General features: G+C 35.3%; 2 protein-coding genes across 2 annotated transcripts; both read right to left on the reverse strand.

The window, feature by feature from the left end:
- Positions 1 to 8510: 8510 nt before the first annotated feature.
- LOC132304282 (protein DETOXIFICATION 30-like) lies at positions 8511 to 14406 on the reverse strand. The gene is made up of 8 exons (XM_059801884.1): positions 13804 to 14406; positions 13095 to 13636; positions 10984 to 11070; positions 10681 to 10737; positions 10338 to 10576; positions 10097 to 10215; positions 9529 to 9615; positions 8511 to 9401 (listed from the first exon to the last, which is right to left on the reverse strand). The coding sequence occupies exons 1-8, from the start codon at positions 14119 to 14121 to the stop codon at positions 9327 to 9329; spliced, it is 1524 nt and encodes a 507-aa protein (XP_059657867.1). The 5' UTR covers positions 14122 to 14406; the 3' UTR covers positions 8511 to 9326.
- A 5507-nt stretch (positions 14407 to 19913) lies between these two features.
- Positions 19914 to 26782, reverse strand: LOC132304283 (protein DETOXIFICATION 30-like). Its single transcript, XM_059801885.1, has 8 exons — positions 26426 to 26782; positions 24524 to 25065; positions 22328 to 22414; positions 21447 to 21503; positions 21105 to 21343; positions 20544 to 20662; positions 20316 to 20402; positions 19914 to 20179 (listed from the first exon to the last, which is right to left on the reverse strand). The coding sequence occupies exons 1-8, from the start codon at positions 26741 to 26743 to the stop codon at positions 20105 to 20107; spliced, it is 1524 nt and encodes a 507-aa protein (XP_059657868.1). The 5' UTR covers positions 26744 to 26782; the 3' UTR covers positions 19914 to 20104.
- Positions 26783 to 27271: the final 489 nt, after the last annotated feature.

Genomic DNA, 27271 nt, shown 5'->3' on the forward strand with positions numbered 1-27271 from the left:
GTGGTGAGAAGCGGGGTGATAAAGACTCTACTAATCAGTCAGCTGAAAAGGGGAACGGCAATGGTCACCGGCAGAATGACAAAGGCAAGTTCCAAGGGCAACAGCCTTGGAAGAAGCACAAGGGTGGTTCAGATGCTCATCGGAATGGGGCACCTATTCAGAGGCAACAGAATGGGGGACCATAGGTAGGACAGGGTCAGCCACAGGCTAATCGACAGAGGAGACCATTTGGTACTTTCCAGGGTAGTTATTACACTTGTGGAGAGTATGGTCATACCACTAGGCAGTGTTCTAAAGCAGGACAGGGACAGGGACAGTATGTGCAGCAGGGACAGAGGGCGCCAGTGCCTCTACCAGCTCCACAGGTTCCACGGATTCAGGGACAGACACATCTGGCTTTACCGGCACCGCCGCAGACTCAGGGACAGGCACCACAGCAGTTGCATTATGGCAGGGTGTATAACCCCATGCCACAGGATGTTCAGGCACCTCAGACTATTGAGGGTAAGTTTCCTATTCATGGTTTACATGGACGTGTTTTATTTGATGCAGGTGCTACACACTCATTTGTAGTTAGGACTTTTGTTGCTTTATCTGGGATGAGGACGAGGGTATGCACTAGACCTCAGGGTATTTCTACACCATTGGGTGATACAGCTATTATACATGAGAGTGATGGGCCTGTGACACTAGATATTGGCAGACTCAGGTTTCTAGCCAATCTACTGGTCCTGGACATGCACACTTATGATGTGATACTTGGGATGGATTGGTTGTCTCACTACCATGCCCAAGTTGATTGTTTTGATAGATCTATTATTTTTACCATACCTGGTCAGGATATGTACGTAGTAGCTATACCACGTTCTAAAAAAGGCGGTAGCACCTATTTGTTCCATATGGAGGAGGAAAAGGATGAGGGGATTACTGTGTCATTGGATAACATACCAATTGTATAGGATTTCCCGGATGTATTTCAGGAGATTCCAGGGTTGCCACCTAGTCGCGAGATCGATTTTGTGATAGACTTAGCTCCAGGCACTGTGCCTATTGCTAGGGTACCCTATAGGATGGCACCGGTAGAGATGAGAGAGCTGAGGGATCAGATTCAGCAGTTACTCAGCCAGGGTTTTATTCGTAGGAGTACATCACCTTGGGGAGCACCGGTTCTGTTTGTGAAGAAGAAGGATGGTTCGCTTCGTCTGTGTATAGATTACAGGGAGTTGAACAAGGTTATGATTCGTAACAAGTATCCTTTGCTCAGGATTGATGACTTGTTTGATCAGTTAAGGGGAGCCACATATTTCTCCAAGGTTGATCTGCGTTCTGGGTATCATCAGCTGAGGGTCAGGGAGCAGGATGTTCCTAAGACAACATTTCTCACGCGGTATGGTTCTTATGAGTTTCGAGTTATGCCGTTTAGGACGACTAATGCACCTGCAGTATTCATGGACTTAATGAATAGAGTCTTCCGGGCTTATTTGGATCAGTTTGTTATTCTCTTTATTGATGACATCTTGATCTATTCTCGGTCGGAGGACGATTATGCTAGACATCTTCGCATAATCTTGCAGACGCTTCGTGAGCACCAGTTATATGCCAACTTCGAGAAGTGTGAATTTTGGCAGCGGGAGGTGAAATTTCAGGGTCACGTGGTGTCAGAAAAGGGGATAGCAGTGGATCCGGCCAAGGTTTCAGCTGTGGTTGAGTGGGGACAGCCTACATCACCTACTGAGATTCGGAGTTTTCTCGGCCTGGCAGGATATTACAGGAGATTCATCCAGGGGTTCTCCAAGATAGCAGGACCACTCACTCATCTGACCAAGAAGGGTGTACAGTTCGTGTGGGATGAACACTGTCAGCGAGCTTTTGATGAGCTGAAAAGGAAGCTGACTTCTGTACCAGTTCTGGCTACTCCGCAGAGCGGGATAGAGTATCTTGTTTACACGGATGCTTCGTTGCAGGGTCTTGGATGTGTATTGATGCAGGAAGAGTAACCGATTTCTTATGGATCTCGGAAACTTAAGCCTCATGAGCTTAATTATCCAACACATGATTTGGAATTGGCAGCAGTAGTCTTTGCCTTGCGTATTTGGAGGCATTATCTATTGGGTGGGTTCTTCAGATTATTCAGCGATCACAAGAGTTTGCAGTACTTGTTCACTCAGCGGGAGCTGAATATGAGACAGCGCAGATGGTTGGAGTTTGTAAAAGACTATCATTTTTCTATACAGTACCATCCAGGGAAAGCGAATGTGGTGGCGGATGCACTCAGTCGCCGACCTGTTGGTAGTCTTTCTGCTCTATTCACTACTGAGTGGAATGCTTTGAAGAGTATGGATGAGTTATCGGATGCTTTTATGGCTTGCATGGTGGTTACACCTTCCATCATTCGCAAGGTTTTACAAGCACAACTCACTGATCAGCAATGTGTCGACAAGGTCACAGAGATAGCTTCCGGAGAGGTTCCATTCTACTATGTTGGGGCTGATGGAGGTTTAAGGTACAAGGGACGGTTAGTGGTACCTTCTACTGATAATTTGAGGAAGGATGTGATGACTGAGACTCACCACTCTGAGTTCTCTGTTCATCCAGGAGGCGATAAGATGTATCAGGATATGAAACGGCAGTTTTGGTAGGCAGGTATGAAGAGGGACATTGCCCTTTTTGTTTCTCAGTGTAGTACTTGTCAGATGGTTAAGATTGATCATCAGAGGCCGCCAGGAGCTCTACAGTCACTACCAATTCCGGAGTGGAAATGGGAGAGCATATCTATGGATTTTGTGGAAGGGTTGCCAAATTCTTTCAAGGGGCATAATTCCATATGGGTCATTGTGGATAGGTTGACCAAGTCAGCTCATTTCTTGCCTATTTGCACTGACTACACTTCGGAGCAGTTGGCGAGGCTTTACATTTCAGAGATTGTGAAGCTACATGGCATTCCATTGTCTATTATATCGGACAGGGATTCGAGCTTTGTATCTGGATTTTGGAAGAGTTTTCAGCAGGCTTTAGGTACGGAGTTACACCTTAGTACTGCTTATCATCCTCAGACTGACGGACAGACTGAGAGGGTGAATTAGATTATGGAAGATATGCTTCGGTCGTGTGTTCTGGATTTCAAGGGCCACTGGGAGGAATATTTGCCACTTGTGGAGTTTGCTTATAACAATAGTTTCCAGAAGACTATTGGGATGGCACCTTTTGAGGCGTTATACGGTCAACCGTGTCGATCACCTGTTTGTTGGATGGAGGTTGGAGAGAATCGATTCTTAGGTCCTGAGTTCATCAAGGATACCTCTGAAAAGATTGCTCTTATTTGAGATCGCATACGTACTGCCCAAAGTAGGCAGAAGAGCTATGCTGATCGTCGCACTCGTGCTTTGGAGTTTCAGGTTGGGGATCAGGTTCTTCTTAAAGTATCTCCTATGAAGGGTGTTATGCGCTTTGGGAAGAAAGAGAAGTTGTCTCCGCGGTTTGTCGGTCCATTCATGATTACGGATCGAGTTGGAGCTATTGCTTATCGGTTGGCACTGCCGGATAATTTAGACCGCGTACACAACGTATTCCATGTGTCCACGTTGCGGAAATTTCTACGCGATGAGGATCGGTATCAGCATATTGATGTTGGGGAGATTGAGTTGCAGCCGGATGCAACTTATTTGGAGCCACCGTGTCGTATTGTCGACCGTCGGGATCAAATCCTTCGTAATAAGGTTATCCCATTAGTTCGTGTGCAGTGGAGTCATCACAATGAGGCTGAGTCTACTTGGGAACGGGAGGATGTCATTCGCTCGCAGTTTCCTGAAATACTGGAAGAAGGTAAGAGCGAATTCCGAGGACGGAATTCCTTTTGTTAGGGGGGAAGAATGTAATACCCCTAATTTTAAAAAGGATATCCCAGGGATTTTAATTTAGTAGTTAATTGCATTTTATTTGATTATGTGTGATTAGTTGAATTAATTTGATTATTTAATTGTTTAAGTGTTGTAATTAGTAAATTGATTATTTAATTGTTTAAGTGTTTTAATTAGTAAATTGATTTAATTGTTTTAATTTAATTGAGTTAATTGTTTTGATTTAATTTATTTAATTATAGTTAATTATTTAAGTGGTAAATTTATTTGTTAATTTATTTAATTATAGTTAATTATTTAAGTGGTAAATTTATTTGTTTTGTTTAATTTGGTTTTCACGGGACTGTATGGGACACATATAGTTATATTAGGGTTTCAGTTTATAGCCGGCAATGTATATATCATAGGTCGGTTTATGGGCCAAGGAGGGCTCTGTCTCTATTAAACAAGGATTAGGGTTTGGGATTTGTATGCCTATATATATATACATGCTTCTTGGTATTAAGGATTGGAAAAAAAAAAGACTCTACTCGCGTAATATAAAAACAGAGAGATACAGAGTGAGGTTTTGAGAGAACAGATTTTGTTTGGTGTGGGATTCGACGGGGATTTCAGGGTTGGACCTAGGAGAAGGGAAGGGCAGAGGTATTAGGAGGCTAGATAGTGTTGCAGTGGTTACCGGACGTTGGGAAGACGGCGACAAGTTTTGAGTCCAAAACTTCAGGCAAGTTCTTTTCTTCCTCCTTCCCGTTGGCCTGTGTTCTGTGCACCTAGACATACTCTAGGGTTTTAATGGATCAATAATTGAATTAAGCATGTTTTTATATGTCAATTTAACCTTATCTTTGCCTTGAATAAATTTGGTGATGGGTTTTTGAAAGTTCATTACAGTAGTTGTTTTTCCTAAGCATGATTTGTCTGTGAAACTTGTAGTTTTTGTTTTTGATTTCAACTGTTGTAAACACTCCATGGGGATTATACTGGACATAGTTAGGACCCTTGGGAACAGTCTAAAACTAAATAGAACGGGTGGGAAGCGGCCGGCGTTGAAGAAGAAGGTCGCAGAAGTCACAGACGGACAGACGGCTCTCAGAGAGGGAGAGAGCCGGCTCCATGGAGGAGGGAGCCGGCTCCCCCCTAGTGTAGATCCGGCTCTAGGAAGTGTAGAGCCGGCTCTACCCAAGTAGAGCAGGCTCCAATAAAAATTGGAGCCGGCTCCCCTTTTGTTCATAACCTGTTCTCGCTCAGTTTGCTTCCAGAAGGTGTTTAATGCACTGTTTGAAGCTGTTGTGTGTGGGAACTGTTTAAAACAAAATATTGGGACTTGCCATAGTGATTAAGAAGTTAACTTTGGGTATTAAGAGGTCTTTTAATTGATTAAAGTTTATCTCTAAATTAACGGAACAAACTGTATAAAATTTATACACATTGTACACGATTAAGGGATGGAAGAAGACTTAATTGCTCAAGCTTATTTTTGAGCATTCTAGTGGGATCTAATATGTTTATAAATTGTTCTAAATACATTATAGGGTCATTGATGTATTGAAGTTGACCTATGCATGCTTTGGAGGCTAATTGTTGAAATAGTAAATACTTTCTACAATGATATGGATTATCGTTTGGATTTTTAATTGCTAGAACATCAAATATCTTCCTGTAATTATTTGGATAATGTTTTGGAATGTAATTTACTAAATTATGATTTCTATATTGTAATTGGCATTGATATGGAGGATTATATGCACCGGTATGGGACGGTGGCATACTAGGGATGGTTTAGCTTCAAAACGCTAAGACCTAACCTAATGGATTAATGGAATGGATTGTAAGATATCGAATCCTAATTGTGACTAAGTCAGATCAGCTGTAACCAAGTTGGATGACTTCCTGGATTAACGGATGGTAGTTAAGTCATATCCACTGAATAAGTTGAGTGACTAATTAGTTGGTTTATTGTAAGTCAGTTTAATAAATTGTTAAACTGCTTACCCTGGATTTGGACGGAATTTATATATATGTTTATGGTACCACGAGTTGAGCTTGAGTCTCAGACTTGTTGGTTAGGGTGCGTATATGTAGTGGATGCGTAGCTGGTTATAATAGGTTGAGGTGTACCCTGTTAGGTCTAGGTACTCATGCCCACCTTTGGGTGCGTATTCGCATGTTGCCTTCTATTCAGGTTGAGACCCCTATTATAGACTAGTGAATGTCCCTTAGTGTGGATATATTTATACGTATGGACTAGATAGATATTGTGAGGTGTCTACGGTGTATCTGCGTATCGGGTCACTGTATGGATTGCAGTTAGATTAGAACTTGCTCGTGGGTCTGACCTACTCCTTTATTATTATTTTCAGGTACAGGACGGTTCCAGCCTTAGAGCTTGATCGTGCTTGTCGAGGACAGTCTCACTTTCATCTGATTACGTAGGACTTCTCTCGATGTTTCTAGTATTATCTATTTTCAGTTTCATTCTCAGTTGAACTTTTAGTTAGGGGTCCATCAGTGGATTCCCAAGTTGTAACTTTGAAGTTTTGGAGGATTGGAGTTTCAATTTTCAGTTATACATGGAGGATTTTATAATTAATGTTTCTTTCAGTTTTATTCTATCTTTATTGTTCTTTTTGTCATCTGTGTTCGTTTTAAAATACTTTAATTGTTTGATATTCCCTCGGGTTTGGGCTTGGGCCTGATCAACCCGTGTCTCGGATCCGAGGGGTATCACAATAGGTTTTGAACTTTTGATTCTTGCAGACAGATAGATTAATTGAACTTCTGATTCTTGTTGATTTTGTAATTTGCAGTTGTAGAGAGAGAGAGAGAGGGTGGGGGAGTTCAGATCTGAGAACGAAAATAGAGACAGAGGCGATTGGGAAGGCTGAAATGATTTGCCCTAATTTTTTTTTTTTTTTTTTAAGATCTAAGTGGGTTCATCCGGTGTGATGCGGCTGCACGAGGATTCAGTGTGTCAAGGATTTGGTTGACATCTATAGCAAAATTCGACTTTTTTTTAAGGTTTTTTTATATATGTGTGTGAGATATCTACGAGGCAATTTTTTAATCTTTTCCGTAGTAGACGACGGTGCTCAAAATCTTACTTTAGTTTAATTTAAACTTTACCATCTGATAAAATGGTTTAAAATTTATATGTATAATTATAAATCTATATATATATATATATATATATATATATATTAAGATCGATTTTAATCTCAAAATTAAATTATATTATGTGGTGAACAGTGACGTAGTCAGGATTTCAAGTGAGAGGGGCACACTGCCAAAAAACAATAATAATAATACGGAGTATATATATATATATATATATATAACAACTATAAAATTTAAAAAGACAAAGAAGAAGAAAATTATTAAAATATAAAAGGAAAATAAAAATGAAAAATTTTTAATAGGAAATAGTTAAAAAGTTTCAATTGAAGAAGAAAAATTTGACTTTTTCTATTAAGAAAATTTAAAGAATGTGAAGGGTAAAAGAGAAAATAAAGAAAAAATAAGAATATAATTTTAGGAATTACAAATTTGAGGGGGGCACGATATAAATTTTGTCATATATATAGAATTTTTTTAAAAAATTACCACATATATTATAGGTTGCTGGCCAATTCAGGAAGGCACGTGTCCCCCCGAGCCTTCATTGGCTCCATCCCTGATGGTGAATTAAAATATAATTATATACTCTTTCCGTCTTTTTTTAATTGTCTGTTTCGTGACTCACAATAAAATTGTGCTCAATTTCGTATGTGGCAATTCCGTCAAGATATCCTTATTAATTGGGGAAGGATCCCTGAAAAAGGACGATAGTATATTTTGTGGTGAATGAAGGAAAGAAAAAGTTTGGTGTAACCTTTATAATTTATTTCAGATAGTGATGTACTGATGTTGCTGTCCATGCATTAATTACCTCCAACTACATGAGTGTTACAAACGATGTTGCATGAATCTGTCAACTTTAATTCAACAACCCAAAATATACTATCAGAAAGATGCAGTTTTTGAGGGAATTAATGATTTTTGGTGGCATACACCAAAAAGGGATTATAGGGCGTACAGGCTACAGAGCCACAAAGGTCCATGGGTCCTGAGTCATGCGAAGCGGTGATAAATGCAACCTTTTGATCTCTCTCTCTCTCTCTCTCTCTATATATATATTTATCTATTGAATTCCGCTAGAAATTTAAGAGGGTTTAGCTTTGGAAATGCCAGAATCCACAAAACAAGGGTATTTGTGTAAAAGTATTTAAAATTAATGTAAAATAAAATCTTTCAAAAAACTATAAGGTAAAAAAACAATACAATAAAGTAAATAAAACAGTCAACCATGTACTACTCGTTTAGTCCTTCAATTTTCTAACCACAGAAATTCAACAAATTAAGTTACTCGTGATTATTGATATTTCTAAATCCACTTGTTTTGTGTTGAGTCATATAAAGAAAGAAAGAGTAAAAGTAAAAGCGAAAATAAATTTAAGAATAAGAGTAGCAGAATTAAATTATAAATGACGAGAATTTGAATCAGAGCGCGTGCAAAGCGTGAAAACAACATTGTTAAAAAGAATTATGTAAATTATATTTTGTATCATTTGAAATTTGAATAAAGAACATCCATAATTAACTCTTTAGTCATTGATTTTCCAACTATTATAATTATTCTAAAAACCCTTAAAATAATAAAATCAAACCCTAATTTTAAAAAAATAAATTTATTTTGTTTGGTGTCAGACAGAGAAAAGTGGAAGTTAGGGAATAGGCCGCCACTTCCGGGTTGCCTTAGAATTATTGGTTCATGGGATCCTGCCGCCATCCGTAGAATAGGAGTGGTAGATAGAGACAGCGGCTACAGCCAGTGGTACTCAAAATTGAGTATCTACTCCTAAAATAATAAAATCAAATCCTAATTTGAAAAATGAAAATGATTTTAATTAGCGCCATCGTTACGAGTTGACTTTGAGCTAGTCAAAATTGAGTATATCATTATTCTAAATTATTTTTCAACTGATTTAAATTATAGAAACTAATCTTCTAGATTAATCCAACAATAAAAGCCTCAATTTGCATTATTAAATTTACTTTACCTTAGCTATATTAAATTTTCGGTCAATCCCAATATTTGTCCATTTCTCCAATCTTCCTCTCCTCTCAGTAGTTATGGTAAATGCTTTGTTACTGTAATGATATATATTTTTTTCGGTAGTTGGCATAAGCTTTTTCAAAGTAGCTTTTATTACCTGATGACAAGTGTGATGCACTTGAGTGAAAGTCTCTGTACACTTGTAGAAATTTCGAGTTTTTTCAAACTTAGATTTTACTATCAGATGACAATGTGATGCACTTGAGTAAAAATTTGTTGCAGTGGAAAAATTGTTGCTTTCTCCTCTCTGCAATTGAATTTTTTCGACATCTGCAAACTTGTACTTGTAATTTCATATTATTATTGAGTTTAGTTGATTAATTCTCCACATCATTTTTTCTGACGATCGGTTCTCCTCCCCATTGTTTTATTCTCTTTTCTGTAATAGAAACCTGCATTTTGAACCAGATTAAAGTCTTAATTGGAATATGTATTGGTTTATAAGATTCCGTAAAAATTAAAATTGAAAAAATTGAAAACTATAGACATGGTTTGGCTATATGTGAATATAGTTGCTACCTCTTTATTCCAGTTGGTTCTGTAAACCATACAGAACAATACACATGTTTGTAACATTGTTCCTATCAGCATGCCATACCAAATCCCCTGAAATAAATTAAATAAATAATCAATGGCAGGAACAAATAATCAATTAAAATAACAAGCAGTTCAGTTCATATATGATTAATTTTTACTTTTTTGAAAATATTATATACAGTATATATATATACACACACACACATAATATTGACTTAAAAAAAATAAATCATGCATGTTTGAAACTCTAAAAATATTTTTCTATTTTTAGAGAAATGGGAAGAACAAAACTGTACAAAGACTTAGTTTGGTTCAATTTTCAAAAAACCGTTTAGATTCAGATTTGGGGACTACTTGGTTTGAAATTCTGAAAACACTTTACTGTTTTTAGAGAACTCAAAATCAGAAAACTATATAAAGCATTTGTTTGGTTCAATTTTCTAATAACGATTTTTTATAATTATGTAAAAATAGTTTTCTATTTTCTGAATTCTTAAGTACTATTTTTAGAATTACAAGCCAAATAAATCCATCGGAGAACACACGTTACCTTTACACCCATTTTGAGTTTGTAGTCCATTATGAGGCCCATAGGAATGCCAAAAACATAGTAGCACACAACATTTACATAAGCAACAAAAGCTTGCCATCCACCTCCAATAGCCACACCTTCAACAACCACACATTTGATCACACCATAAATATTTAGCCCAGTAACATTAATCTCATACGTTGTTACAAAAAAATAAAAAAAAGAAACATAAATAGAAGTAAAGGGACAAATAGATTACCAGAGAGAACAGGTTGAACACTGTTAATGACAATGCAAATTGCTAGCAATGGTGTGAGCTCATACACAAGTTCTTGAACCTCTACATTGTTGGAGAACAAGGAAGGGTACACTCTTCGACTGACCAAAAGAACGATGGAGGGGATGAGACCGATTATAAATGCAGAAACCACTGCTACCACCACTGAAAATTTCGCGGTTCTTGGATGCACCGCCCCTAATTCATTTGACACCCTTACACTGCACATACATTTGTCATACTTGAGATTTTTTTCTTCTTCTTTTTCATTCATGTTTTAGTTTGTGAGTAGTAACAATGTGAAGCTTATGTTTCTAGAATTAACCTTATAGCTGCATTGCATCCAAGTGCCACGGTCATTACCCAAAACTGTATGTTTATGCTACAATTTCAAACATTCAAAAAACAAAAAGAACTTAAATACTAATATTAGTAATTCTCCACACAAAATTAAAATTATACACTTCACCACTGGGCCATTAGCCCAACTGTTAAAACCTCTATCCCTTTAAATACGAGGTGAGGGATTCGAGAGGGACGGACCAGTAACAGGGTTTTTTCGCACTTTAAACCAAAAAAGGAGGAAAAGATATATATTCCAAGTTAGAATCTAGCAGAGTGTACTCACCATATAGACAGAGCATCCACTGAAATTCGTGCATTCTTCATGTATCCAACAAAGAGCATTAGTGCACTAAAATACCACACTTCTAAGCTGTGCAATATTTATATTGAAATGTTAGAAAGAAACCTAGACATAGAGAAGAAATCCAAATTGAATACTTTTTAATTACAATACTTTTAAATAAACTCATATAGAAAGCATCAAATGGAATATAAATATTTTTTATATAAGTTTGAAATGAGAATGTTAAATTAGATGATAAGAGTAACCAGTTTAGATAAATTTATATCCAAGTGTGAGGGGAAAGACTAGTGATAAAAAAAGAAAAAAAATATATAACTAAGTAATATCTACTAAGCACGGATACGGGCAAGAATACGGGTATGACACGATAAGGACAAAGTAATACGGTAATTTTTTAAAAAAATAGGAGACAAATATGACATGGATACATAAATATATATATATATATATATATATATATATATATATATATATATATTATTACATAATAATTTTTACTAATTTATCCCTATAATCATTTATAAAATTACTAATTTGGAGCTTACAAATAAATTTTTTTTTTATATTTGTTTTGTAAAATTTTATATTATTTTTAATGAACCCATAATATATTTTAAATTGAATTGAATCCCATTTTTCTAAAAAAAATATATATATAGTAATAATAATAATTACAAAACCACACCGTCGTGTTATGAAAGTAATCAGAACGCATCATTACTATGTCCATGTCGTGACCCAACTATGTTCTAGTAAGAAAAATAAAATATTTAGATTTCAGAACATTTTTAAGTGTGTTTGACATCTGTTCAAGTATTTGACACCACCACTACACCCCTAGGTGAATTTTCGGAGCTTTCTAAAGTAGTATGGACACATAATAGGCTTATGATGTGCCACAAGAAAGGTTAGATTGATTTGCACAAGATGTAAAAGATAACGAGCTTTACCAAACATAATATAAAATGAAGTAATTAAAAAAATAACTTTTAAAATTTAATTATTAAAGAAACATAATGTATGTAGAATGAAAAAAAGGAGAATTTATGGGACGAATCTCCTGCCACTGCTTTCCACCGCCACCACCACCACTATCACCTCCCCTCCAACACCACCAATGCTATCGCCACTGTTTCCTTCTACCACCACCACCACCGCCACTACCTTCCACAATCATTACCATGCCTTCTACCAACTCCACTGCCGCCGCCTTCCACCATCGCCTTCCACCATCACCACCACCTTCGCCTTCTAACACCACCACTTACACCACTACCGCTTTACACCCCCACCACCATCATCACCGCCATCCCCGGCCATCCACCACCCCGGCCATACTCAGCATAATAGAAAAAGTCTAACAATGATATAAGTAAATGAAAATAAAAGGCTTTTCCAGTTGGACCCAGTCCATCCAACACGCCAAGAAAGAAAGCCTAGTCGTGGGCATTTACTATATATAGATTTTGGGAAGCACAGATCAAGTCAATTGTCTGGTCCAATGCTGACGGGCTAGGCCCACGCAACCCGGCCCGTAAGCATCAGTTGGTATACCTAACGCAAAATTATATTTCACGTTAACACGACCCGTATCTCATAGCTATGAATGGTACCAGTAACAATCTAAGTAATCTGAACTATAAGAATATTTTATTTTATTTTATATGTTTTTAAGACACATGTGATTTATATAATATTGTTAAGGGTGGATGATTTGTTCTCTGATGGATATTTATTTACCTAATTTATAACATAGTTGTTCTAAAAGTTTGAGGTAAAATTATAATAATTGATGTTAATTTCAATTTAGAAATAAAATAAAGAAGAATATTATCTTTTGAGCACTTTCTAGATTCCATATAATGTTAATGTTAAGTAGGAGGTACCTGCACCATAATTTTCCATCCCTACAAAATTACTTTTTGTGAAAGTTTTTCTTTCATGATAGTTTTATACTGTAGCTAAGTTCCGATTTGCAGCAAAGAAAAATGTTACTTAGATCTATTTTTAAAACCGAGAAGGTTAGCGTACAAATACAAATTCAATCGGGTTTAGGAAATCGGTTTAAGTAGCGTTACTCGAATTCTCACCAAAGCATTATTGCGGATGCAAGAGATAGCCTCAGAAAACCCCAGAGATTCTGAAATGCCTTCCATGAAAACCAGGACCATGATCGACCACAGGCTCCACTAAATATATAAAGGAGTTGAGCCACCACGATGAACCACCATGAAGCGTTGAGCACCACGGCGGCACCCATTAGGCCCCACCGCAACTTCAGCATCAACAGCCAGCTGAAGAGAGTGTGAAAAACCAAAGCCACTCCAGTTATCACAGCCATCACCATCATCTTGCTTTGGGCCTGCAAGAACTTGGCCATCGGAAAGTTGGCTGCGTAGGCGTAGAGCTGTGGAATCATCCACACCGCCATAGCCCCTGCCGCCTCAGATATCTCCCTAGTCTGCCCGATGAGTTTCAGACATTGGGCCGCGAAGATGTAGAAGAACATAATGAAAAAGGCTGTGGTGGTGAGGATGATCCATGACCTCTGCATGTAGACCCCAAGCATGTCCAGTTGTGAGGCTCCAAACGCTTGTCCACATAGAGTCTCTAGTGCGCTCCCCATTCCCAACTGTACATTCCATGCATTTATGCTAAGTTAATTTTAGAAAATGATACTCCTTACTCTCAAATTAAATGTCCGAATTCAACTTTTAAAGAGGATGGATTTTAATATTAATATTTTTTTTATTGTATTGATAGTTAATAAATAACCAAATATATGTAAATAATCTATACCATGACACCAAAAGAGAATCCTGTGATGATGGAATTCTGGACGGAAACAGCGGCCAGCTCGAGAGTTCCAATGTGGCCGGCGAAGATCTGAGTGATGAAACTTAGGGAGTACTGACCCAAGGATATGAAGATGGCCGGAGCGGCGAGGTACCAAAGCTTTCTTGATTCAACAATGAATTCTCTGAAGAAAACTTGAATTCCTGAAATAGGTGGTATGTCATGGGCACCTTCAGTGAAGGATGAAGCAGAAGAGTTATTTGGTGGTCTCACAGGGCCTTGGAGATGGTTTGTTGACAATGGCTGATTATTGTTCTCCATGGTAGAGAGAGAGAGAGAGAGAGAGAGAGAGAGAGAGAGAGAGAGAGAGTGCGGGAGAAAAAGATTTGGCTCTTGTATTTTTTTAATTCATGCAGATCAGTATTCATATGCTCCTCTTCCAACATTAGTGGTGCTTAATTCATGTAAAACAATTACACAAATGGAAAATAATAATCTTCCAAAATCAGTCCTACCTAGAATTAAATCATGTAATTTATTAAAAGTATTGAACTTTGTGATTTACGCACTTGGGTTTTAATGATTTAATCTACTAGCTAGTTAAAAAAATTCAGATATGATAGGAATAGAAAAACTGCATGTATTTGGTGGTGTATTATGAAGTTCTTTTAATTTATACTCCATAGGTCACATCATCACTGTCATAAATTAAAATATATATATCATTGTTTTAAATTAAAAAAAAAGGTGTAAATATTACTTTAAGAGCCAAAAGTCACATTAAATGTGAATAAATGCTCTTATATTATAATAATATATTATATTATATTTTAGGAATAATTATACTTACCTTTCTTGAAGTTTCGTAATTATATATTGACCTTTTCTTTGTTTGTCAAATAAGACTCACCTCCCTCGATATTTGTATATTCATAACATAAACCTCCACTTACTGTAACTAATTGACAAGAATGATGCCAGCAATTTTTAATTCACAAATTTCCATTCTACCCTTGCATGACATGTAAATAAAGCAATTAAAATATCTAAAATATCCCACTAATTATTTCTCCTCTATCCTCGTATTCTCTTCCCCTCTCTCTCTACACAGCCCTCGAACACCACAACAAAACTCAAAATGTTTATTTTTTTTCTCATGTTTGATTTTGTTTCCTTTCCCCCACCCAAAAAAAAAAAAAGAGGTTCACAGCATCATGGTTGCTAACATGATGGTGGTGTGTTTGACGGAGACAAGTCCAAGGCACCACCATGTTGACACAGTCCTAACCCATACACCACTGTCATCCCTCCATCACCATCACCACCAACATACTACTCCTTGAAAAATTGACCATCAAGCCAAACCCAAGACCCAAAGTTATTCACAACCACTGTCGCCGGAATAGGGTCACCAACACCACCACGCCGTTGGTAAGTTCAGTGCACCACCCGCCGGCGGAGAAGCTGTTCTTTTCAGCCATCCTTGCTCATTATCTCTCTATCCAGATATTTCTGTCTCTAGTATATTCCAGAAAATGCAATTGATGATGCAAATGTGAAAAGGAAAGAAAGAAATTTCTCTATCCAGATATTTCTGTCTCTAGTATATTCCAGAAAATGCAATTGATGATGCAAATGTGAAAAGGAAAGAAAGAAATTTGGTGTCGGCAGAATAGGAAAATCAAAGAAAATAAAAGTTGAAGTCAAAAGGTTAAGACATTGAATTGAATAAATTAATTAGAAAGTTAAAGGAAAAAAAAAAAAGGTCAAATATTTTAGGAACTACAGGTGAAGCAACAACGAATGGAAACTTCGGTGAAGCAACAATGAAGGCAAGGATTGCACCACGGCACCACTACAACCTGTAGCTTCATCACCGTCATCCTCACCCCATAACCACCGCCATCCTCTCTCAAATTGAAATGGATCTCTCTTCTTGTCCCAAAAAAGGGTCTACAAAAAGTTAGAGATAGGAAAGAGAGTAAAGAAACACTTTGGGCGTTTTTGTCTTTTCAAATTTTATTGTATTTGTAATAAAATACAATATAGATACAATAAGGGTAGAAAAGTAATTTCAATAGAATTGTTAATGACAGGGGAGTTCTTTGTAATTTGAAAAATAAAAAGAAAGGTCAGTGTAGGTTCACGAAATTTCAGGATAGGTCAATGTAATTATCCCAATATTTTATAAAAAGGGAGATCAAATTATATAAGATGTGAAGTGTAATATATCCAAAAATAAATAAAATAGAAGGATGATAAGGTCAGTGGCTTTTAGAGAAAATTTTGGGAGAATATTAAGTTGCCTTTCACTTCTTATTGGCTTGTTTTAATCATATTATTTATTTGTTTCCTATTTTTAGAGAATATTAAAAACACAAACCTTTGTAAAGATAATACTAACCTTGTAAAGAACGAACTGCCCTTTTAAGTGTTTTTATTAGTCTTTCTTATCTCTCCTATATTTAAACAACTAATACACACTTCCTATATTTAAACTAACCTATGTAAATGAATTTTTTCCTTTCTTTCTTTTTTAATTGTAAAAAGAAATATTCCTATAAGAGGTTGATCGTTTCCATACCAAGTAGCTTAGTATCGATCGTGATCGATAGCCCTTTTGCTTAACATGTATTTCGGCTTCCTGTGGATGTATTCTTTGCATATATGTATTATAATGTATATATATATATATGTATATATAATTTAAAATGCTATGTATACGAGTTTAACGTTCTGGACTGTCATGGATTGTAACTAAAATTTTGCTATGAATGAATACTTGTCTGCTTGCTTTGGAGAAATATATATATATATATAAATATATACACACACTTTAAATTTGAATTTTTATAGTTGTAAATTTTAATTGAAGTTAAATTATAAAAATTTAGTTTTAGTTGAATTAAAATTGGGAAAAGGATAACGATAAGAATAATTTGATAAGCGATAGATGTCAACCAGCAAACAAGAAAAAGAGTGTGAAAAGACAGTCGCAACTAGCACTCTTGACTTGTCTTCTTCAAATGACATTTACTCTCCTTCCTATCTCTAACTTTTTGCAGACCCATTTCAACCGTTTGATTGAGAGAAGTGTCACAATTACTCTAATCGTGACAGGAGAGAGTACTGCACGCACACTCTTCCTTACGAACCTCTCTGCTCTCAAATTATTTCAGATATTTTGATGTTGCTGTCCATGCATTTATTACCTTCAACTGCTTGAGTGTTACAAACGATATTAGGGTTAGAGTCCTTGAATGTAGCATGTATCTGTCAACTTTGATTCAACATCAAAAATAAAATTGAATTTAAACCACTCAAATTTATAGTGGTTACTTCAAACTCCTTATCACTTATTATCATCTTGAGTGGGACATTCCACTAATTTTATTTGAATTTATAGTGGTCACTTTTTAATGCTTAGGGCCTAATTATAGAAAATACAAAAAATTTAAGGATACTATACTATAAGGAAATAAAAAATTTGGGATCGCTTGAGGCCTAATTATAGAAAGTAATTTAAAAATGAAGGATGCTATAATGTAAGGAAACAAAAAATTTGAAGTCTTCATATTGACTGGGGCTTTAGGCAACGGTCTAAGTTGCTTATGGCTCCTGCTGGCCCTGATTGATTACTTATTATCATCTTAAGTAATAGTAGGGAGTCCAACATCGGACACATTGAACTAATTTTATATAAATAAAAGCTAATGTATGTCACCATGACATTATAGATATATGATGTGATCCTCACTCACATAAGTGAGTTAAATTTGTTTTACTTTCGAACTCCAAATCATTATCGTATCATCTTTGTGGCATAATATTGCAAAATGATTGGAATAATTAAACCCATCCAAATTTCGTATAGTAAAAGAGGAATACTCCACAACTTTAGAGAGAAGTAACTTTCCAAACTTTTAGCTCAGCATATATATTTAACATAGCACTTCAGAAATACTCCACAACTGTATAATAATAATCTCTTTTCCATCGTATATAATGCTACCATCAGCTAATGTTGAGCTGTATACATGACTCAAGCTATAACTAATTTCATTGTTAATAGGACACATGGCATGCCAATTGTCACACTACGTGTTTGTATCATTCCCAATAATCTAGAGAGATTTAATATTTTCAGGTTTGATTTAGCTTATTTTTAGGTTTGATTTAGCATGTTTACATAAATTTTGATTGCAGTTATATTATATTATATTGTATTTTATAAAAGGGAAGGATAAAATTGTCATTTTATAAAATATGTTCAACAGAACCCGGAAAAAAAATGTTAGGGGTATTGTTAAGTATTGTGTCAATTCTTAGAGGATGTCAAAGTAATAAACGCTAAATGGTTTATTCATGTATAATTTATCCTGAATTTTAATATATCATTCGAATCACTTTTTCGACAAATACAAAACATCTACGTTGTCTAAATAAATAGATCTATTCATTTACAAAACATCGACACAATTCACGTCCTTTTTATGTGTGTCCTCGTAAAGGGTGATTTGCTACCTGCAAACCTATAGGTTGTAATGTATTTATGGAAAATAATGTTTCTTGTGAAGTTATAGAAATTGAAACAATCAAAATCAAAACAACAAATGGTTTGCTAAGAACTCTAATGAATGTACGTCATATTCCAAGTGTTAAACGGAATGTGATCTCCACCGGGAGTATTGGATTCCAAGGATTGTTGGTGTGAAATGAAGAATGGATTGATGAAGATAAAAAGGGGATCACGTGTTAAGCTTTTGGGAAGGAATGTTAATAATCTTTATATTTTGTTGGGAAATACTATGCTAGGTGGATCAATTACAAAAACAGAATAAAAGCCTATTTCAAGATCTACTAAATTGGAAGATCAAGAACAACAAGAGAATGAAGAAGTCTTGGCAATTGTAAAAGCACCAACGTTTTATTCCAGAAGAAAAAGAGTTCGATTTGGTCAATTTAAAAAACTCAAAGTTCAAGCCTCCAGGAGATGAGATATTCTTAAGTTGAGCCTTGTCTTGACACAGTTGATATCGGGCTAATAATATTGCCTCTATATATATTTGGAACAACAAAATTTTTTTCCTCAAATAAGGATTTGGGGGAAATAAGTTGCCTTAATGCATAGCAAAGAATTCTTGTGGGCATTGAATTTGTGGCAATGGTAAAATTGTTGCTTTCTCCTCTTTGCAATTGAATTTTTTTGACATCTGCAAATTACTGCATTTGGAACATTAATTATCCACATCATTTTCTCGCGTTTGGTTCTGCGCCCCATTTTTTTATTCTCTTTTCTATCTTGATTAAATTACACCGACCTTCTTCGAGATTTTGGGCAAATTATGCTGATGGCTAGAAAGTGACTCTAAGTGTGAAAATTAAGTAATGCTCTCATATTATAATAATATTTTAAATTACATTTTATATAAGGGATGGGCAAAATTATCACTTTATAAAATTTGGTCAACATATTTGCTGGAAGGAAAACGTTAGGATGTCCCAAAGCACATAAGCCAAATCTCTGAAAAGGTTAAAGTAATAAACTTTGAACGATCTATCCATGTGTAATTTGTCGTCCAAACCTTGTGAGAGGCCCGTGTAATTTACCCAAACAAAAAACATAGTAGAAGAAAGCAAAAGGATATATCAACAGAGTAAGGGACTAATAGTTACAAGAGAGAACAGGTTGGACACTGTTAATAATAATGCAAATTGCTACCAATTGTGTGAGCTATACAAAAGTTCTTGAACCTCTGCATTGTAGGTGTAAAATTTTTACAAATAAAGAAAACCAATAAATTCATACCAAAATACTGAAATGCACTATGAATCTTGTTTATTGATTAGGTTATGCCCCAAACAGAGTATAAAAATGGAATGCTTTCCCACTATATATATATAATAGATTACATGCTTATAATTTAATCAAGATAGAAATTATTAAATATACCCACTAAAACACAAATATTCACATAAACATTAGTCTATTTCAAAAGGGCATAAAGTTCATGCCTCCGGAGATGAGAAATTCTTAAGTTGAGCCTTGTCATGATAGAGTTGATATCAGCAGGCAAATAATATTGCCTCTATATATATTTGGAGCAATAAGGTTTGGTTTTTTTTTTTTTTTTTCAAATAAGGATTTGGAGCAATAAGTTTCCTTAATGCACAACACAGAATTCTTGTGGGCATTGAATTTGTTGCAATGGTAAAATTGTTGCTTTCTCCTCTCTGCAGTTGAATTTTTTCAACATCTGCAAACTCGTGCTTGTAATTTCATATTATTATCGTGTTTAGTTGATTAATTCTCTACATTATTTTCTCTGACGATCGGTTCTCCTCCCCATTGTGTTATTCTCTTTTCTGCAATAGAAGCCTGCATTTTGAACCAGATTAAAGTCTTAATTGGAATATGTATTGGTTTATAAGAATCAATAAAATTTAAAAATTAAAAATTAAAAAAATTTGAAAAGTATGGACATGGTTTGGCTACATGTGAATGTAATTGCTACCTCTTTATTCCAGTTGGTTCTGTAAACCATACAGAGCAGTACACTAGTTTGTAATACTGTTCCTATCAGCATGCCATACCAAATCCCCTGGAAATAAATTAATAAAATAAATAAATAAATAATCAATGTCAGAACCAAATAATCAATTAAAATAACAAGTACTTCTGTTAATATATGCTTTATTTTGACTAATAGAAAATATTATATTGATATGTATAGAAGAATTACCCTGACGCCCATTTTGAGTTTGTAGCCCATTATGAGGCCCATAGGAATGCCAAAAACATAGTAGCACACAATATTTACATAAGCAACAAAAGCTTGCCATCCACCTCCAATAGCCACCCCTGCAACAACACCACATTACATTTTCAAACAAAACAAGAAGGGTAAATCACACTGATCTCCTTCGAGATTTGGGCAATTTACACATCGGTACACCATTTAACATTTATTACTTTGACCTCTCATAAATATATTTATTGGTGGCCGGAAAGTGACTCTAAGTGTGAAAAGTAAGTAATGTCCTTGTATTATAATAATATTTTAAATTGCATTTATATTAGGAAATGATAAAATTTGGTTTAACATATTTGTTGGAAAGAAAATGATACAGTGTCATTAAGCACACTCCCAAATCTTCAGGAAGGTTAAAATAATAAACTTTGAACCGTCTACCCATTTATAATTTGTTCAAACCTCATAAGAGGCTAGTGCAATTTACCCAAACAAGAAACATAATAGAAGAAAGCAAAATGATATATCAACAGAGTAAGGGCTAATACTTACCAGAGAGAACAGGTTGAACACTATTAATGACAATGCAAATTGCTAGCAATGGTGTGAGCTCATACACAAGTTCTTGAACCTCTGCATTGTTGGAGAACAAGGAAGGGTACACTCTTCGACTGATTAGAAGAGCGATGGAGGGGACGAGACCGATCAGAAATGCAGAAACCACTGCCACCACCACTGAAAATTTTGCAGTTCTTGGATGCGCCGCCCCTAATTCATTTGACACCCTTACACTGCACATATATTTGTTAGATTTGAGAATTTTTTTTCTTATTTTTCATTCATGTTTTAGTTTATGAGTAGTAACAATGTGAAGCTTATGTTTCTGGATTTAACCTTATGGCTGCATTGCATCCAAGTGCCACAGTCATTACCCAAAACTGTATGTTTATGCTGCAATTTCAAACATTCAAAAAACAAAAACAACTTAAATACTAATATTAGTAATTCTCTACACAAAATTAACATTATACACTTCACCACTCGGCCAATAGCCCAATTGGTATAACCTCCTCTATCCCTTTAAATACGAGGTGAGGGATTCGAGAGGGGACGAACCTATACACTTCACCACTGGGCCAATAGCCCAACTGGTATAACCTCTATCCCTTTAAATACGAGGTGAGGCGGACCTAGAAATGCATAATGGGGTAGACGAATCTATTCTGGGTGGGTTAGTACTACTAAATTTTATTATTTATTTATTTTTGGACTGGGCTAAAATTATCTCTATTAAAAATAAAAATAAAAATTTGGAGTGGGCTCAAGCCCACCCCCGGATCCCAGAGCGAGTATTTGTGGGCGTGTGCAAGAGTATTTTCCAAAAACAAAAACGAAGTAAAGTGTAAGAAATCCCCCTCTTACATAAAAATTGTGCACAATGCACTCCTCCTCCTGTTTAGTATGAGCATAACCCTCAACATTTCCAAGATATGTGCAAATTGCACACTAATATATGTTGACAGTCCCAATTTTTTTTATAAAAATCTCAAAGTACCCTTTTTTTTGTTTTGTCTTATGGGCATTTTAGGTATTTCAATTTTTTTTTTTTTAAATGCCCTTATTTGCTCAATTTGAAAAATTTAGAGGTTTTATTTTTAGACATCAGTGGCTTTTCCCATATTTTGTATGTGTAACAGGGTTTTTTTGCACTTTAAACCAAAAAAAGGAGGAAAAGATACATATTCCAAGTAAGAAATCCAGCACAGAGTACTCACCATATAGACAGAGCATCCACTGAAATTCGTGCATTCTTCATGTATCCAGCAAAGAGCATAAGTGCAACAAAATACCACACTTCTAAGCTGTGCAATATTTATACGAAAATGTTAGAAATAAACCTAGACTTAGAGAAGAAATCAAATTTGAATTCTTTTTAATTATATTACGTTTAATAAACTTATATAGAAAGCATAACATAAATATAAATACCTTTTATATAAGTTTTAAGTTACAAACTATTGTAATATATATATATATATATATATACACACACACACACACATACATACATATATACTACCAATATAAAACTATAGGTATTATAGTGTTGGATGTCTTACAAAAACAAAAAAACACATAGATGTAATGAGAATGTTAAAAGTTACCGGAGAAGATAAGCTTACTAATTTAATTGTGAGGGAGAGACTAGTGATAAAATAAGAAAAAATATATCTAAGTAGAATATAAGAAGCATGGATACGGATATGGAGTTATGGACATAAGATACGTGTACGACACTATATGAACACTCAGGAATTATTTAAAAAAAATAAATAAATAAAACACGGATATCGCATCAACACGTAAAAAAAAATTATTATATATAGAATAATAATTTTTACTCATTTTATCCATTTAATTATGTATAAAATCACTAATTGGAGCTTAGAACTAGATGTTTATAATGTTTATTTTCTTAAATTTTATATTATTTTTCTAATTTACTCTTATTATATTTTAAATTGCATTGAATCCAATTCCTTTTAAAAAAATAATAATAATTACAAAACAATCCCATCATGTCTTGAAAGTATCAAAAATGTGTTATTACTCCGTGTCCCAAAAAAAAAAAAAAAAAGAATTACTTAAATTTCAAAATACTTTTAGCCCATGTTCGACACCGTCACTTTCTAGAGTAGTATGGACTCATAAAATGTAGGCTTGTGACGTGCCGCAATAAATGATAGACTTGTTTTGCACATAATGTTAAAGATAACTAGATTTACCAAAAATAACATAAAACTAAGTAATTAAAAATAACTTCAAAAATTAGGCTAAAAATAATAATAATAAAAATAATTTCAAAAATGTAATTATTAGAGAAACATTGATGTATAATATAGGAGAATGAAAATGAGAATTTAATGCCACGAATCTCATTCATTTTAAGAAAAAGAAGTGTAAGAATGATGATATATAAGTATATGAAAGAAAATGCTTTTCCACTTCAAACCCCACTAGTCCATCCCACAAGCTCAGAAAAAAAAGGCCAAATCGTAGGCATTTACTATAGATTCTGGGAGGCATAGATCCAGTCAATTCTGGTCCAATGCTGACGGGCTAGGCCCACTCAACCCGGCCCGTTAGCATCATGTAGGTACATCTGAAGCAAAATTATAATTCACGTAACACATGACTTATATCTCATAGTATAAAGTTACATAATTTTTCTAGACGGCCTACGCGCGCTCTCGCTCTCGAATTCTTCCGTACATTTTTTTACTCATGCTCTCATTTTAAATGACTTAAATATTTTTTATATTTCTGCTCCTACTCTCATCAGAGAGAGATTATTTCTTACAGCGGTGGAATATAAGTGAGCCAAATGCGTCATAAATTTCCAAGTGTGGTAAGGTATTTGGGATAATAGGATGGAAATTGAGTTTTAGTCTTCGAATCAGAACTTATTTTGCAAATTTGGACAAAGACTTTACTAGCTGAACTATTCGAATAATCAGAAATATAGAAAAAATATATATATTATTTATATATTTTTAAAACTACATGTAATTTATATAATCATGTTATAAACAACTAATTTATAACATAGTTGTTTTAAAAGTTTGAGGTAAAATTATTCTCCAATAATTGGTGTTAATTTAAATTTAGAAATAAATTAAAGAAGAATATTATGTTTTGTCTGGTATGGACTAATCCCTTGGGCGGACAAATCCGCCAAAGTCCCACCCCTACTTAAATGTACCTCAGGATAATTTGCCATCCTTATATAATTTACTTTTTGTGAAAAGTGTTTCTTTTCATATAGGTTTTTTTAGTTAAGTTTTAATTTTCATCAAAAGGAAAATACTACTTAGACCTATTTCTTATATTGAGGAGCATAAATAAAAATCTGGTCAGCTACACTCGTCCGTTTAGGAAATGGGTCTAAGTAGCATTACTCAAAGTCTCACCAAAGCATTACTGCAGATGCAAGAGATAGCCTCACAAATCCCCACAGATTCTGAAACGCTTTCCATGAAAACCATGACCATGATCGACCACAGACTCCACTAAATATATAAAGTAGCTGAGCCACCACTATGAACCACCACGACGCGTCAAGCACCACCGCTGCACCCACTATACCCCACCGCAACTTCAGCATCAACAGCCAGCTGAAGAAAGTGTGCAAAACCAAAGCCACTCCAGTTATTACAGCCATCACCATCATCTTGCTTTGGGCCTGCAAGAACTTGGCCATCGGAAAGTTGGCAGCGTAGGCGTACAGCTGCGGAATCATCCACAGCGCCATAGCCCCAGCTGCCTCGGATATCTCACTGGTCTGCCCGATGAGTTTCAGACATTGGGCCGCGAAGATGTAGAAGAACATGATAAAAAAGGCTGTGATGGTGAGGATGATCCATGACCTCTGCATGTAGACACCAAGCATGTCCACTTGCGATGCTCCAAACGCTTGTCCACATAGAGTCTCTAGTGCACTCCCCATTCCCAACTGTACATTCCATTCATATATTAAGTTAATTTCACAAAATAATACATCTATATAATAAGATCTCTTCATCATCGGCGATAGAAACATAACAATAATAGGTTTCCATATTTGGTGCAGAAAATTTTTTTACTTACCGAAGAGTAAGAGATTATTTTTGCATATTCTATAATATCTATCTATATATATCATGGTTTACCGTATCATCTGATATCAGACTTTTTTGCTCGATACACTATTGTATTGACTAGTTTACACTATTTTGTTTGAGTCTATTATACCCCGACTGTGATTGATACCACGACAGTGACCGATACCGCGAATCATAATGTATATCAGACACTATATTTATAGACAAATATTTTTAGATTGTTATTTTTCGATCTCATAAACTTGAATTGTGCGTTATCAATGTATTAGCAAGCTCTAACACTCTTTTTCATGTGTTAGCTTTGTCTTGCACGGGACCGATAAAACTGATGAACCATTATTTAAATAAATAAAAAACATGTAGTCTTGCACACGAAAACAATAAAGCAATTTGGTCCTAAGTTGGGACCAAAAGTAAACAAAAATACTGGCTACAAATCGCTCGACGTAATGAAAACAAACACGCCCAACTGCAGCCCCCACACAAGAACCCAAATCCTGCAGAAACAACATAGCCATTCATAACGGATGGGTTGTATCCCTTATGAGTGGATATCACTGCAGCTTGTAATAATTTTTTATTTTTTTTTTATTTTTATCCTTGCAAACTATGAGATGGAGATTCAAGCATACCTACTCGGAAAACTGGACGCTCTGGCAACTGAATAGTGCCGGGTACTAATAACTTAAGCAACAAAAACTGACCAAATATCAAAACAGTGTTAACCTTGTTGGTATGTTGTTGTTCCATAGTTTGTGGTGCTCATGTCCAAGTTTGAGGGGAAAAAAACAAACAAACAAAACATCTATAGACTTTTTCAAGGCTGTGGGATTGTGTTGGAAATGATTCCCCGTATTGTCCGATACGCGATTTTTTTTCAAGTCTAATAAACGACCTATATGGATCAATTTATACTGACTTTGTCCGAGTCAGTTATACCGTGATCGCAATCGATACCGCGACTGTAACTAATACTGCGAACTATTAAAAAACAAATCTAGCAATTTCAACGCCATAAAGAGGATGGTAGACTTCCACTTACATGACGTCGGAGTTAAAATCCCCTTGCAACTAATTTTTAGAGAGAAATTTTTAGATATAGGGAGCAAGAATACTACATGTGTCTTGTGGTAGATACGGAATGATTTAAGAGGCCTGACATCACAATAGTCAATTAAAAAAGAAATCGAAATGCATATATAAAATCTATACCATGACACCAAAAGAGAATCCGGAGATGACGGAATTCTGGATGGAAACGGCGGCTAGCTCGAGAGTTCCGACGTGGCCAGCGAAGATCTGTGTGACGACATTCAGGGAGTATTGACCAAGCGATATGAAGATGGCTGGAGCGGCTAGGTACCAAAGCTTTCTGGACTCAACCATGAATTCTCTGAAGAAAACTTGAATTCCTGAAATAGGTGGTATGTCATTGGCACCATCAGTGAAGGATGAAGCAGAAGAGTTATTTGGTGGTGTCACAGGGCCTTGGAGATGGTTTGGTGACAATGGCTGATTATTGTTCTCCATGGTAGAGAGAGAAAGAAAAAGAGAGAGAGTGAGGAGAGAGAGATTTGGCTCTTGTATTTTTTTTATTGATGCCGATCAGTATTTATATGCTCCCCTTCAAAACAATTACACAAAACAAAATGATAATCTTCCAAAATTAGTCCTACGTAAGAATTAAATCATTTGGTTAAAATGAATTAAATCAATGTTTATTAAAATTATTTAGCTATCTGATTTATGCGCTTGGGTTTTAATAATCTAACCTACTAGCTAGCTAGTTAAAAATATTCAGGTTGTCCGGGAATGGAAAGACTGCATTGACTATGAATTTCTTTTAATAGCCTGACACTACTATTGTCGGGAAAAAACATGTAAATTACACTTAATTTCTTTAAGATTTGGACAAATTACACATGGGTTATTACTTTGACCTCTTCATAAAACCGTTTACGAGGAAAGTTATTTTGTGTGTGAAAAGTCGATAATGCCCTTATATTATAATAAGATATTATATATATTTTTTTGAAAAGTAAGATGAGAAGAGCTTGA

The sequence above is a fragment of the Cornus florida genome, unplaced genomic scaffold, assembly GCF_030987335.1.
Source record: "Cornus florida cultivar Cherokee Brave unplaced genomic scaffold, ASM3098733v1 CherokeeBrave_3.0.0_Hap2_Chr04, whole genome shotgun sequence".
Lineage (NCBI taxonomy): Eukaryota > Viridiplantae > Streptophyta > Magnoliopsida > Cornales > Cornaceae > Cornus > Cornus florida.